General features: G+C 40.4%; 1 protein-coding gene across 1 annotated transcript in view; it reads right to left on the bottom strand.

The window, feature by feature from the left end:
* Positions 1–14581, bottom strand: part of NCKAP5 (NCK associated protein 5) — a 759472-nt gene that overhangs the window by 217720 nt on the left and 527171 nt on the right. The window contains exon 6 of the mRNA XM_040636836.1: positions 4793–4942. Within this exon, the coding sequence (XP_040492770.1) occupies positions 4793–4942 (150 nt within the window). The remainder of the gene's footprint in view (positions 1–4792; positions 4943–14581) is intronic.

Raw genomic sequence — 14581 nt, 5'->3', positions numbered from 1 at the left:
AGGAATTACAACTTCACACGGACAAAACAAACGGATGATCGTATATTCCTTCCCCCAAGTCGCCTCTCCTCTGAGCCTGGCCTTTCTCAGAAATCTGCTATAAACCCCATACGCAGTTACTATGGCGGAAAACCTAAAAGTCACTCTTGATTTCTCACTTTCTCTTATATTCTACATCCAATCCTTCAGTAATTCCAATAGGATTTTTACTTCCACAACAAATACTTATTGCCCACTTCTTATCAGCATAGCATAATGGAACCATGGTAGAGCTCAAATTCTGACTCTCACACTTACTGACTATATAACCTTGGGCAACTTACCCAACTTCTGGGGGCTCAGTTTCCTCATCTGTAAAATGGAGATAATCATATCTCTCCTCCCCCCACGTGGTTATTATAAAGATTAAATAGTGTGTATACGTGTATACGTATAGACAGATAAACTGGAACAGTGCTTGAATATACTAAGCTCTATGTCAGGGCTTGCTACCATTCTCATCATGATTATTCGCCTCTAGTCCACTAGTCTAATGATATTATATTATATATTATTATTTTCTGTTGGTCTAGGTACCTATCTAGACCAGTCTACTAACAACTTCCATCTGTAATCCTAAACAATCTCCTGCCTGGACTTCCTGTCCTGCTATTAGCCCACCAAACAGCAAGAGTTGTCTTTCTAAAGCACAAGTAGGACCATGTTACTTCCCTAGTTAACAATCTCTAATGGCTTCCCTTTAAATTTATAATTATATTCAAAGTCTTTACTATGACTGTGGCCTATAGGGCTTTAAAGGGTCTGGCCCTTGTCTACCCCTCTAAATTTATCTTCTTCCTATTTTTTAACCTCATACTTGTGTTTCAGGGCAAATTTCTTTCTTCTGTTCCTCAAACTTGCCAACCTTTCCACCATATAGCTAGGCTTCCCCACTTGCAGTTTCTCCTTGTCCTTTGTCCAGATCTTCATACAGCTGTCTCCCTTGTGTTAGTTACTTATTTATTTTTTAAAGATTTTATTCACTTATTTTAGAGAGCAAGAGAAAGAGAGAGAGCCCAGGAAGAGGAGCTGGGGTGGGGAGGGGCAAAGGGAGAGGGAGAAGAAGACTCCCTGCTAAGCCAGGTGCCCAATGCAGGGCTTGATCCCAGGACCCCAGGACCATGATCTGAGCAGAAGGAAGATGCTTAACCAACTGAGCCACCCAAGTGCCCTCCCTTGTGTTATTTATACTGCACCTAAATGGCCCAGTAATCGGCTGACATTGTAGGTAAATACTTCTCTCATTTCTACCCCGCACTCTCTCAATGACTGTATCACCTGGTTTTTCTTATTCAGAGGCACTCATTTGTCTATTTGCTTGTTTGTTTGCTTATTTATTATTTAAGTGTGTAGTTTCTGTCTGTGTTCACTGGGGTTTTGGACCATGAAAATCGATCTACTTCTAGTATTTGGCCCATAGAAAGTATTCAATAAATATCTATTGACTATGAACTCAACATATAATTGTGATGTGCAGACGGCTTTGAGAATTACTATTTTAAACTACCTCATTTTAAATAGGAATTACTGATTACAAAAATGCTTATGCTTAGCACTGTAATCGTCATACTTTCATGGAAAGGTATAACTAAGGAGAAAACGCAGTTATTCACTTTAGCACATTTAATCGCCATGTTTTTCTGCACAAAATAAATCTTTTATATAAGAAGCCAGGTTCCTCTGACCTTGAGGCTATAGCTAAGGCAACAGCGCTTACCTGGGGGCTCAGCACTCCCAGGTTGTCTCAGGCCTGCTCTCCCCCTGGCTGGAGTCTGGGAATCAGAGATGCTGTAGGAGCTGAGACTGAGCAAAGGGCATGTGCAGCTTGATTTCTAGTCAAGTGTGAAGCTGGTCAATGAGTGATTAGAATGGGCAGGTGGGAATGTGCAGAGGGAGGCCCGAGACAAGCAAATCACGTATTTTAAGAAACATGCGTATAAGCAAATTTGGGGCCTGAGGCCAAAACCTAGGTCGGACACAAGGAAGAGGGAAGACACAAGGTTAAGTCGATGGATTGTGGAGGTCTGGGACAGCCCCTTGACTCAGTAGTCAGGGGTGGGGCGGGAGAGAGGGGTGGTCCTTTGATAGATGGAGCTTGATCCTGAGTTGAATAAGCGGTCTCTTAAACACAAATCTTGAAAATCAGAATTTTTAGAAAGCAGAAAACACTACACCTGGCACTTAAAAGCTACAGAAAATGTGCAAGTGGCATCTTTATCACCCATGTGGCTCTTATGGCACAGATATAAAATACAGCAAACCATTCCTCCACCAGATACCAGGACCCTAAACAAATCTTACAATTTAGGCCCAGGGAGAGGAGTTGCCAATTGCTAGGCCAAAAGAGAGAGGAGGATGGGGACAGATGGAGAAAGAGAGAATATTAATTATTATTTTGATTGCTGGCCCTGGAGCTCTTTCTGGAAGTTAAATGTTTTATTTAGTAAAATACCTTGACAAGCTCTGGGAACGGTGCGGAATGAGGCCATGAGTGGAGTGCAGGGTCCAAGTACAGAGCATTGCATAACCAGGGATGGGGTCTTAGTTGAAGGAGAAGAAGCATGTGGGAAAGAGCTGGCCATATCCTCTGTCAGGCTGGGAACTGAGCTGTAGAAATGGGCAAGGGAGAAATGCTCTGCAGCTGAAGGACTTGGAGGAAACAGCTAACTAAAGATCAAGTTCAAATAGATAGTAGTGAGAATTGTGGGTAAGGAGAGAGTTTACTTAATATTGAGCAAAGAATTTTAGGAAACAAGCAGTGACACTGACCAGAAGGAATTAATTTAGAAAATAAAATGTATTTGTGCATTAAAATTGTGGGGATTAATAGCACTTAGAGATATCATCAATTGCATCCAACGATTGCTGGACCTAAGAGTTGTTGCCTGAAGTATAAAGATCTCTGTGAAAGAAAAAATACTGCTTCTCTTTTACTCAGGGAAGGCTTAATAAACATCTGCTGCCAAAGATATTTTTGAAATACCTCTTTGCTTGATTAAATGAAATGTCCTTCACAAAGTTGTCTCAGTGACAATTAGATGAACTAAGAGCCATAGTCATTGTAATTAGGAATAAAACTAACAATTTAAGTACATGGTTCTAGGGAAATAAGAAATTACAGTAGCAACTAAATTTCTACTATTAAATCCAGGTAATTCAAACTCTAGATGAAGCTATGACTTTCTCAAAGCTCTCAGATAACAACCTCGGTCTCCCTTGAGAAGGCTTTCTAACCTTCCTCGGGGACTTTCTGAAAAAAGCCCACACGTATGAGAAGCTCTGGGGAGACAGAGAGGATTCCTGGCTGTGTGCCCCAGTAGGGCTGCCAGACGTTCCCTAAGTTGACTTCTCTTCTGCCCCATGTTTGGTATCACTTGCTCAACCTGTCTGTCCTCAGTCACTCATGTGTGGAGTAGCTCAGTTTTTCCACTCATAGTTCTTGTATTAATTGCTAAATCCGGAGAAATAGAAAAAAAATGATATAACAAAGTCAGGAGCCTTAGAGTGAGTGCATGGAAGAGGCCATGTACCAGGTACCACTGTACAAATATGAACTCATTTCATCAGCGTCAATGCCCTGGAAGGTAGCTTATTACTATGATCCTATGTTTGCAGTTGAGTAAACAGAGGCACAGAACCTAGTGAACTGACCCAAGGTTTCAAAACTGGAAAGGAGTAGAATTGGGATTCAAACAACAAAACCCTAGGAATCTGGCTCAGAAGTCCATAATCTGAACTCTTTTGCCTCACCTTTGCCGAGGAAATTAGTGTAAAAAGGGCGTGCTCACTATAGACGACATGGTGGGCTAGAGGCAGAGCTACAGAGATCAAGCATAGAAGACAAGACCTCGCTGGGTCTCGTTTCTTCACGTTAATTTTCAGGCTTCTGTTGATCCTATTGTTGAACTCTACATTTAGACGTTAGCCGAAGGTCCCTTGCACCTAGTGAAAATGAAATGGGCTCACCATACTCAGGCTTAAAAGTAACTCTCGCTGTTCAAGGTGCTAAGCCAACTTCTAGAAAAAGCCAACTTCACAGAGTCTTCCAGCATGCGAGATATCAATCAAGATCTAATCACTGAAATGTTCTTTGAGGACTGCTATGAACATTGAGGAATTAGCACGTACAGTGATGCCAAAGGCCACTCAGTAAGAGACCAACGGTTCCAGATTGTTCTGGAGGGCAGAGGTGGCTCCAGATCTCCTTCAAGTGCCCTTAGCTCAGCCTCACTTCTACCTGTTTATGTTTTACATGTCAAACTTCTGCACAGATTTTTTTTTAAGAAATGTGATTTTTAAATTAAAACTTAAAACTTAACCTAAAAATTTGATTTTTTCTTGCAGTCATCTTTATATAGTACTGGATAGTTTATTTATTCATTTGCTCAATTATTCATTATATTAGGTATTGGGAAAACAAAGTGAAATACCTCACAGCACCTTCCCTCACAGAGCATACAATTTTAGGAGTCCTGATCCAGTTTGAGGGCCAAACTAAATTAAAAATGAATTATTGTCCTATGTACACTTTTTAAGGCATTGCAATCAGAATCACGAGGTCAAGACTCTCAGTGCTACAAATTTTAACTTTTTGCTCATCAGTGACAAATGAATCACGATGGGAGATACTAGGATCCTATTCCTTTAGAAGAACTGAGAAAAGAAGACTTATACTCACCAAAACCGATGTCAATAAAAGAAGCACAGCACTGTCATTTTTCTTTAAACATGTAAAAATTGTTTCATTTCTTACCTCTAGAGCTTTCAATCTTTCCAACAGGAATTTGGTGTTTTCTTTCCCCTCATCTGCACTGCTGCTTTCGCTTCTCGAATCCTCATCCAGCACCATGTGAAGACCTTCCAAAGTTTCCTTGTGTTTTCTCTCTTCCTCTGACAGTTTTTCCTGAAGTGAAAAAGAATTACTGCTTTCAATAATCTCCTCTGAAAAATAAGCAAGAGTCTAAGGCTGAAAAGTCTGGAACCTCTCCATTGTTTTTGCGTTCTTTTTGGGGCTGAGGTGGAGAAGATTTTGCTAAATAAATTCTCATTGGTACTGTATCAGTAAAACACAATAGATAAATTAATGAATCCTGGCAAGACAAAGCCATTGGGTCAATACCTCTGAATTCAAAAGCCCTCTGCCCTGATGGAGAAGTTGACCCAGCCAACAAAACCTTAAGTGGAATCATGGGGGTAATCCATTTTTATCTGTGCCATGGAATTCAGCTGTACTCTAAAATGGGAAAAAGCAAATCAACCTTGATACCTGGATTTGTGAAGAGCTTACCTCCTCAAAAGAGGATCGTTAAAGTCACTGGACATGCAACTATTTAATTATTCTAAGGGAAAATAAAATATTATGAAATATTGAAATGAGAGTGATTTCAGAATTCTAAGTTGAAACCAATTAGTTCCTTTGGCTTGATGACACAGCTCTTAAGGACCTTTTAGTTCCTTTTCTAACACTCCAGGATTTGTAGTATAGCCTTGAGGCAGACATAAAATGTCCTTATCTTGTCTTTCCTCCCTGTTGGAAGCTCCTCACTCAACCTTATCTCTGGCAGCTTTTGGAAGTTGAGAAGTGTTAATTTGAGCCTTATGATTGCCTCTTGTTTTCAAGGGAAAAAGAAATGTCAAGAGAATATCATATGAAAAAAAATCTCATCCATTCTGTACATATATTAAGACCCTTGTGCTACAGAACCAGGTGACATCATTCCATCACACTATTGAATTCTAACCCAGACACTGCAGAAATCGTTGTCTTAATACAGCTGGTTGTCAACCATGTGGGCTAAATTGGATTATCAATGGTGAGAGACTTCTTTATATTCAGCACTAAACTAAGATCATCTGCAAATAGGAACCGCAAAAGCTAGGAATCTTCATCTCCAGGCCCTTATAAAATCTACTTAGAGAAAAGTCAGGTTTTCAAACTGTGTTCACAAAAGTGCTTTGGAGGTTCCAAAAATGTTCAACTTGTTTTTTGAAAATAAATTATAAAGTATATAAAAATAGGTCTTAATACATATGTACATATGTATTAATATACATAGATAGGTAGATAGATAGATAGACAGACAGATAGATAGGTAGATATACCTGGAGACCACATAGTAACTTGACCCATGTTAATTTGTTTCATATGGATTTCAAGCTATAATTTCTCCTGTCATCTCTCTATAGCAATGCACAATTGATTAGGAAGGTCATAGCTCTTTATGAAATCAGGCCTTGGCATGTCTAACCACATATATCGTACAGATATGTTCACTTCCATAGCACATATGATTTCAGCTCAGATAAATGTTATGCAAGTTTAAGGTGGACATCCTTAGGGCAGGACAAAAATCCAGGTCATGATAGTATTTCTATGGCTTTGATTCTTTAAAGTCTGGCCACTTGTCAGCCTTTCATTTCCATGATAAGGAACACGAAGCATGTAGTTACCAAGTCAACTTGGAAATGAAGAAGTCCTTTTATTTCTCTTTTAAGATTTGAGACTGTAATTAAACACTAAACTGGTACTGTAAAGCAAGCCGTTTTTTAAAAAAATATTGTCCACATCTATTTCTTTGTATGAATTACGGTTTTTCACTGCTCTTTCAGCCACTTCCACTTGTGTTTTCACTCTCCTCCTCCCTCCCTGTCTTCTAGGAATTAGGGCTCTACAGCTAATTAAAAAAAAAAAAAAAAAAAAAAGCACTGGTGGGGCAAATGAGAAGACAAAAGACTTAAGAATATGACAACTGGGTTCCAGATCTACCATTTACCAGCTAAGCAAATATCTTGGGCAAACTACTAAAATTTCAATAACTCTTAGTTTGTCTTCTAAATACCTAAGTGAGGTTAATGACAACAAATATAGCATACACATATATACAGTCAATTCTCATTATTTCTGGTAATTCTTTTCTATAAAGTTGTCTTGAACACTGAATTAGCAAATACTGCTCCTAGGGGAAATACAGGGTTAGGTTTCTGTAGGCCACATTTCCATCACTAATCAATACACAATTTTGTTTTATGAGTGCTTCTAAAGACACATTATTTAATATATACCGTTAATTCATTAACATTGAACGAACAGCCTACAGTCCTATGACGCATACCTGAACAAAGTTATCCAACACCTGTTTTCTCCATAAGGCGCATCACAGCCTTCTTGCCTTAGGAACACTAGACAGCATTTCAGCGATATGCTTGGAAGCCATTTTAAACGCTGAAATCACTCATAAAAAGCATAAAATACGAAAAGCGTGGCACTAAATAGAAGGCAACAGGACACTTGTTTATAGCAGGAGGTCAAAAACAAGAAATCAGAGTGGTGCCTTGTTTGACCTCCACTGGGAATGTGCATGTCAGGTGACTCAAGGTTTACATGACTCTGCGAATGTCTGTGATTTATTATCAAAGCACCACACCATTTGATTGTAAACAAATTTTAGGGAGTAGGTGAATTCAGAAATACAAAATCCAAAAATAATGAGGATTGACTGTACATGCACACACACACACACACATACACACTTAAAGTGTCTAGGCACAGTGCCTAAATATTATTATATAAAACAACTGGAAACAATTCAAGATGATATAGATTACATGTGAGTGTTTAGATTGCATAACATGCATGGGTGATTTTACATAGTTTGAAGAATGGGCGATCAATGAGGGCTGTGGGATGTGATTTCATGGAAATGTAACATGCCTTACACTTTGACACAGTGATACAACTTGAACAGTTAAAGAGATGAACAGTGGGATTTTTGGTTGAAGGGAAAACTGAAACAAAGGGCTCCAGTGAGGAATAAGTTTTGTCCTTATTGGTTTATGAGAAAACCAGTTTGATGATAGTACACACACACAAAAATATTGAGACAGTAATTAAGTACAGGCTCCCTTATTTTACCCTGTAAAATAAAAGAGAAAGGATTCTGGGAAATGAGAAATAAAACTTCAGACACAATTCATTTGTTGATTTGTGCATCCTACAAATGTTTATTGAGTGTGAACTCCTGCCCATTTTCTGTTCTGGGTGTTGGAGATATGGCGAACAAGACAAAGTTCCTATATTCCATGAATTTATATTCTAATGATGGAAAACATGCTGAACTCCAAGTCAAATCAGGAAGTTACATAATTGTAGCTAGCAGTAAATGCTATGAAGAAAATAAAACAGCATGATGTGATGGTCAGCGATGTGTCTCAAGAAAATGTTAGATATGGTGATGTCAGCATAAGGTGCGTCAGTGTAAGAGGAAGTGGCCATGTGAGTGGAGACCAAATGATGAGGAGGAAGCAGTCAAGCAATGGCCTGGGATAAAAGAATTCCAAACAAGTGAGAGCAAAGCCAGTGCCTAGAGGCAGGGCTAAGCTTTCCTTACTAGCCGGCTGGGAGGGAGTCTGTGAGGGAGCACAGTCACTGTAAGAGCAACCATAGCAGGAGACGTGACCACAGAGCAAGCTGGAACATGGAAGGTCTTTCAGGGCATGGAAAGGGGTTTGGACTTCATTCCAACTGCAGTAGAGAAGAACTGGAGGCTAATCAGGGGAGTGACAGGTTCTGGTTTACATTTTAGAAACATCATCCTGACTGCCACCATGGAGAATGGGCGGTGGAGGGAAGGAGCTAGGAGACCAGTGGGGATGGCTCTATATGAGAAGAAAGAAAAATTAGGAACACTGTGAAGTTTTTGGACAAAGGCTTATCAAAACCAGTTCTCATACTGGATGGAAGGTCAGAAGCCCTGGCTTCAAAGCCCAGCTTTTACACTGTTGCACCTTGCTGGGCCAATCCTCCCACCTTTTTCGTTCTCTTTCCCCCCAGATGTAAAATGAAGGGGTTGGATTAACTGTGCCTTCCATTGCTGAAGTTCTAACAATTCAATTACTCAAGACACAATTTTCAGGATAGAAATGTCATCAGTATGCTCCATGGTGACAGAGATGGCAGGAGAACAGAAAAGAGCCTTCACATTTTGTAATAAGAAGGGTATTAGTGGGGACTGGAGAGCTAAAGTGTGATGATGACACCCCGCATTGTCAGTGGTTAAGCAGAAAGTGAAAAAAAGAGAAAATAGAGGCAATTTTCTTAGATGCTTACTGGAAAGTCTGGCAGGGAAGGGAAGGCAATAGAAAGAAGTGTAGCCAAAGGACGTTGCAGAGATAAGTGGAAACCTTTTTCAAGACCTAGAAAACGGAGTTGTTTGAGGAACTGAAGAGAAAAGGTGCAGCACAGGTGGAAATGCTGAAGAGGAGACCTCCAAAGCAGAGGGGGCAGAGGATGAAGGGCACTGCTGGAAAAGTCAAGGTTTTTCAAATGCGGTCCCCTGAAAAATACCACTTTACAGCTTAATTCCCAAGTTAGTGTTTCTAAATCACTCGTTAGTGTCTGGCTTAAGTTTTGTTTTGTTTTGTTTTTGTGATGACTTATTTGATTTTATTATAACACACACACATAGACATTAAATAGGACGTACATATAAAATACTGTAATAGCTTCAAAATAATATTAGTACAAATACAAACCTACTGACTGCAATTTAAGACTTCTTTGCAGGTATTTTTTTGTCTTTGAATGTATAGTCAAAACACAGTGCTTTAAAGCCATGATCATTTTTCTCAAAGTGGTTATACCAGTAACTTTATACAGAGTTAGGTTTATTTCCTTATTTTTTTGCTTTAGACAGGTTTTCTCTTTAAATATTATTTTTTCAAATTTTTATTTAAATTCTAGATAGTTAACCTATAGTGTCATACTGGTTTTAGGAGTAGAACACCCAGTTCTAGCTTAAGTTCTTAAAGGACAAGGATTCAAGTGCAAGTAGTTCATTTCAGAAACACAGTGAGCACCAGGAGGACAGTGACCAGGGAAGAGGTGGGAGCCATTAATAAGGCATAATACTAAGCAGCTAAAGCTAAACCCACGGGGGCGCCTGTATGGCTCAGTCGGTTAAGCATCTGCCTTCTGCTCAGGTCATGATCCCAGGGTCGTGGGATTGAGCCCTGTGTCAGGCTCCCTGCTCAGCAGGGAGTCTACTTCTCCCTCTCCCTCTTCCCTGCTTGTTCTCTCTCTCTCTCTCTCTCTCTCTCTCTCTCAAATAAATAGATAAACCTTTAAAGCTAAGTCCATGGGGGCACTCAGGAAAATGGGGCCAAACATAGGCTCAGAATTATGCCACCCCAGGGGTGAGGGAGTTGGGGTGTTTATGCACCAACCCCATGGGAATCCATGGTTGAAGCTACTTCCTGGGGTGTCAGTTTCCTGGCATTTCCAGCCTTCCACAGGCAGTGAGACTATGCATATTTCTCACATAAAAGTACCCCCTGGCACACACACTGATAGCTGGAAGTCACAGGAGCATTCTAGGTGGTTGTGGGGCATGGGCAGGGCATTACAGGCAGAGAGGAGGCTTGTGAGCCTCTGATGTGACACTGCCCAAGAAAGAAAGCCACATATGTATGCTGCTCAGACCAGTCAGTGTCCTAAAAGCACACTTTGCTGTGTTCTACATTGTAAAATGCCCTGAAACCAGAAGGTAGAGCAATCTGTCCTGTCCTTTTCTTCACTCTGGCCTCCTTAATCACTTCCCAGTGAGAGTGTTAGAATATAATGCAATAAGGAGAGAGAGGAAGGTAGAAAGGACATATACTAAGTAAGGAGGTGAGCAAGAGAAAAATAAGCAAAGAGAAAGTGGTAGAAGACAGAAAAATCAGAGAGTTGGAAATATGGGGCACTGCTATACCCCATTGACAGATGACTACTGTCCATTTCAGAAAAGATAGCCATTAAGTTTATATTATACTCATAAAAGCATGAGAATATTTTTGTAAAAAATCAAGTATATGTATTCTATCCACATGTAAATAACTCATCTCAATCAGAGATTTTAGTTCTTTTGCCAAATAATCATCTATGATGCACATGGTGAAAGAGAGAGAACAGAAACATGTGGTTTTAAAGAAAACATAGTCTCCTCTTGAACCTCCATGAGAGAAACAAGAGAAATAAGCCATGTCTACGCCTGAAGATGCCAAGCTGTGAACAGAGTAAGTTGATTCCAGAGGTGACCTGTGTTCATGTTTTAGTGCTTTATGGACTTTAATCAGCAGTGAATTCTATAAAAGTGAGGCCACCACACAAACAACTCTCACTCCCCACATATTTCATATATGGTGGAGACCATAAGCTTGTTTGCCTCAACAAATACCAGCCAGTACGCAGGAAGCTAAAGATTTAGGAGCTCAGTTAGTATCCAAGGGTTTAAATCAAACTTTGCCTTGTCAGTACATAAAGCAATCCTTAGAGCTATAAGTTTCTCTAAGTGGTAACCAGGGTAATGATTCACCTTTGGGGGAGCCCTCTTTTTTTGTTCTCAGCTAGTCGGCACCATCAGGCCTATGTAAAACGATATCCGTCAACACAAAACTCTAGGTTGTGTCAGTTCATCTCAGACACATGATAGTCCAGGGAGCAAAGAGCACGTGGTATAGCTCTTCACTGATGGCCAGCGACTGTTCACTCAAAAACACTGTGGAAGAAAGTGATCACAATACCCTTCCCCCAAAAGTATCTCCTTCATCTTGTGGTCACCAGCTTCCCCCAGCCTAGCACACAGTGGGAATCAAGGAGGGTTTCATGTGGTCACCTTACTTTATAACTAATTAATTAATCCATCCATCCATCCAATAAATATTTATTGAGTAGCTCCTATGTGCCAGGCACTGTAGAAGATGTCTGAGGAAGAAAGGTGAATAAAAACACAGGTGGCTCCTGTTCTCACGGAGCTTAGAGTCTTGTGGAAGGAGACAGTTGATCAAAATGTCACAAGCCAGAGTAAAATAGCACTGCCATGTGTGTGGTACAGGAAAGTTTTCAGGTGCTCCGAGAATCAATAATAGAAGGATGCAAAAGAAAGGTGAGGACAGCGTGGGGGTTAACCAGGAAATGACCATGAGGTGGGAGAAAGAACAATTTAAAAAGTCTGAAAGGAGGGAAATGAAGCTGGATGGGTGGACATGGCCAGGCCACAAGTCAAGGAATTTCGCCTTTACCCTGAGGGCAATGGGAAGCCATTGACTGTTTCCCTGTGCGCACAAGCGTAGGAGTGTGTGGAAGAGGTGACAGGGTAGATTTGTGTTCTAGAACAGCTCTGTGGTACACTGTGGAAGATGGATGGGAGAGAGGTTAGCACAGACGTAGGGAAAATAAGATATTACTGCAATCGTCTAAGTAGGAGTTGAGTGAACAATGATTACAATGACAATCTCACAAAATGAGACCTCATAGTTTGTAAATCATCTTGTAATTTTGATTCTTTTGTATGCAGCTCCTCCAACAATGACAAATAACTAACATTTCCTGAGGTCACTGTTGTTCATATAGTGGGCCAACAGCCGTTGGCATCAGAGTCAAGGTAGCAGGGCAAGGAAGAAGTTTTGCTCACTTAAAATGCAGATACCTTGGCCAACTTGGGCCCTAGTGAATCACTGTACCTGGTGGTGGAGCCAGGAATCTTTAATTTTAGGGAACACCCCAGGTAATTCTCACCCATGATTAAGGTTACAGGCCTCTGGACAAAGATGCTTCAGCATAAAACATAAATCACTTACTTCTGATAATATTTTGAGCTTGAATACTTAATTCTTATAATTAATATTTAAAATGGACAGATAATTAATCATCCAAACAGATACCCACTGGAGACTATGGGGGAGAGTGGCTACTCATAGTAGGTGACAGTAGGTGTAAATCAGGCCAACTGGGACGTATTCACCCATAACTTGCTAAATCCTACTTCAGTAATAGATGTCAGATATTGACCGACAATAGCAACCACTCTATATTAGTGTAAAAAGATGCCCTTGGGAAATTTCTATTTGAGTTCTGAAACGCCAGTGCCTACCATGTTATGATAGTTCCTTCTCGAGGATGGCATTAGTAGTTTGTACCTATTTTAAATGGCTTCTACAGCAAGGGACACTAACTTTCCAAGAGAGGGTCTATGTGTGAAAGGGAAACAACTCCACTGCTGGGAAAGCTTTTCTAATTTAAAAATAATGCTTGCTTGCTCCTTGTTTGTATTAAAAAGAAATAAGGAGAAGTCTGTCCATTAGCGTCCTACACGAGGTAGGAAAGTGGCAGCTGGTTGTCACAATGAGTTCAAAGTTTCTTTTTTCTTTTTTAAGATTTATTTATTTCAGAGAGAGAGAGAGAGAGAGAGAGCCAGAGAATGGGGAAAGGGACAGAGGGGGAGAATGAATCCTCAAGCAGACTCCTTGCTGAGCGTGAAGCCTGACATGGGGGATCATCCCAGGACCCTGAGATCATGACTTGAGCCAAAATCAAGACTCAGATGCTTAACTAGCTGAGCCAACCAGGCACCCCCACAGTTTCTGTATTAAGAAAAGTTATATTAGAAGTTTAAATGTTCTTGCCCCCTTCCCCCTCTCCAGTCCCACTGGGTGTGGGGTTGCCTGGCTGTGGTGCAAAGGCTTGATCTCAACATGGTAGCCCTGCTGTCTTCCACCCCATCCTTGGGAGAGTGACACTAGGTCAGCTCAAGACCAGAAGGGTGACTGAAGGACCCCAAATCAGAGCAGAGGGAAAAGGCAGTATGTGTCATGTTTGGACACCTGTTGGCATTTTATCTGATAGAAAAAGAGAGCCAACCTCATCTGTTTCTTGAGGACCATTATTTCCACTCACTGTGATCTATTCTGATCCAGGGTGGGAACACAGGCCCTTTTTACTAAATTTCATAGCAAGTAGAAATAAGAAATCTACATTCCAGTCCTAGATCTGCTGCTAACCAGCTGTGCGATTTTAGTCAAGTCACATAATTTCTCTGCCCCTCAATTTCTTCATCTGTGAATAAAATGCACAGAAATAGACTAATCCAAAGGTGTCTTCTAGCTTTAAATTTCTATGATTTTGATCATCTGTAAAAACTCAGCTTGGAAGGGTAAGTATTTAAAACACTGCTGAAGTTCAGAGATTTTAATACAGAATGCCATTCAGATTAGATCCAGAAGATACCGTGCTTCATAAAATCTCTGTGCTTTTCCAACATGCATGTCTCTCTCTCTCTTTCTCTTTTTACCTTGAAAAAAAACTTTCCTCTTTTTGCTGTGTACTTCTCTTGGGCCCTAAGATAGAAGTCACCTAATGAAACCTTTGCATTTAGCACATTCCATTCCCTACTTGTGAGAAACAGTAAAGACCTGGAGAGCAACAGCAACAGAGTTTAGGGAAAGATACTTCTAACACTCACAGGAAATCATGCCCAACCAACACTTACAGGAGGAACAATTCCAAGTATCTTCTGGTCACAAGGCTTTAGAAAAAAAAAAATCACTCATCTCTCTATTTTTGTTATTTTTAACTCTGATGGTTGACACAAAGCCAACGTTCAGACTACACTGCAAGGATGTTATTGACAGTTTTACCGTGTTCTAGCACATTCCTTCATTTTCTGTTGGGGACTATGCTTATGTCTTAGCCCTGCTCAAAACAAACAAACAAACAAACAAACAAACA

Source organism: Ursus maritimus, unplaced genomic scaffold (genome assembly GCF_017311325.1).
Source record: "Ursus maritimus isolate PB19 unplaced genomic scaffold, ASM1731132v1 scaffold_1, whole genome shotgun sequence".
In the NCBI taxonomy this organism is placed as follows: Eukaryota; Metazoa; Chordata; class Mammalia; order Carnivora; family Ursidae; genus Ursus; species Ursus maritimus.
The sequence above is the reverse complement of the archived record's forward strand: the minus strand, read 5'-3'. Positions and strand labels throughout refer to the sequence as shown.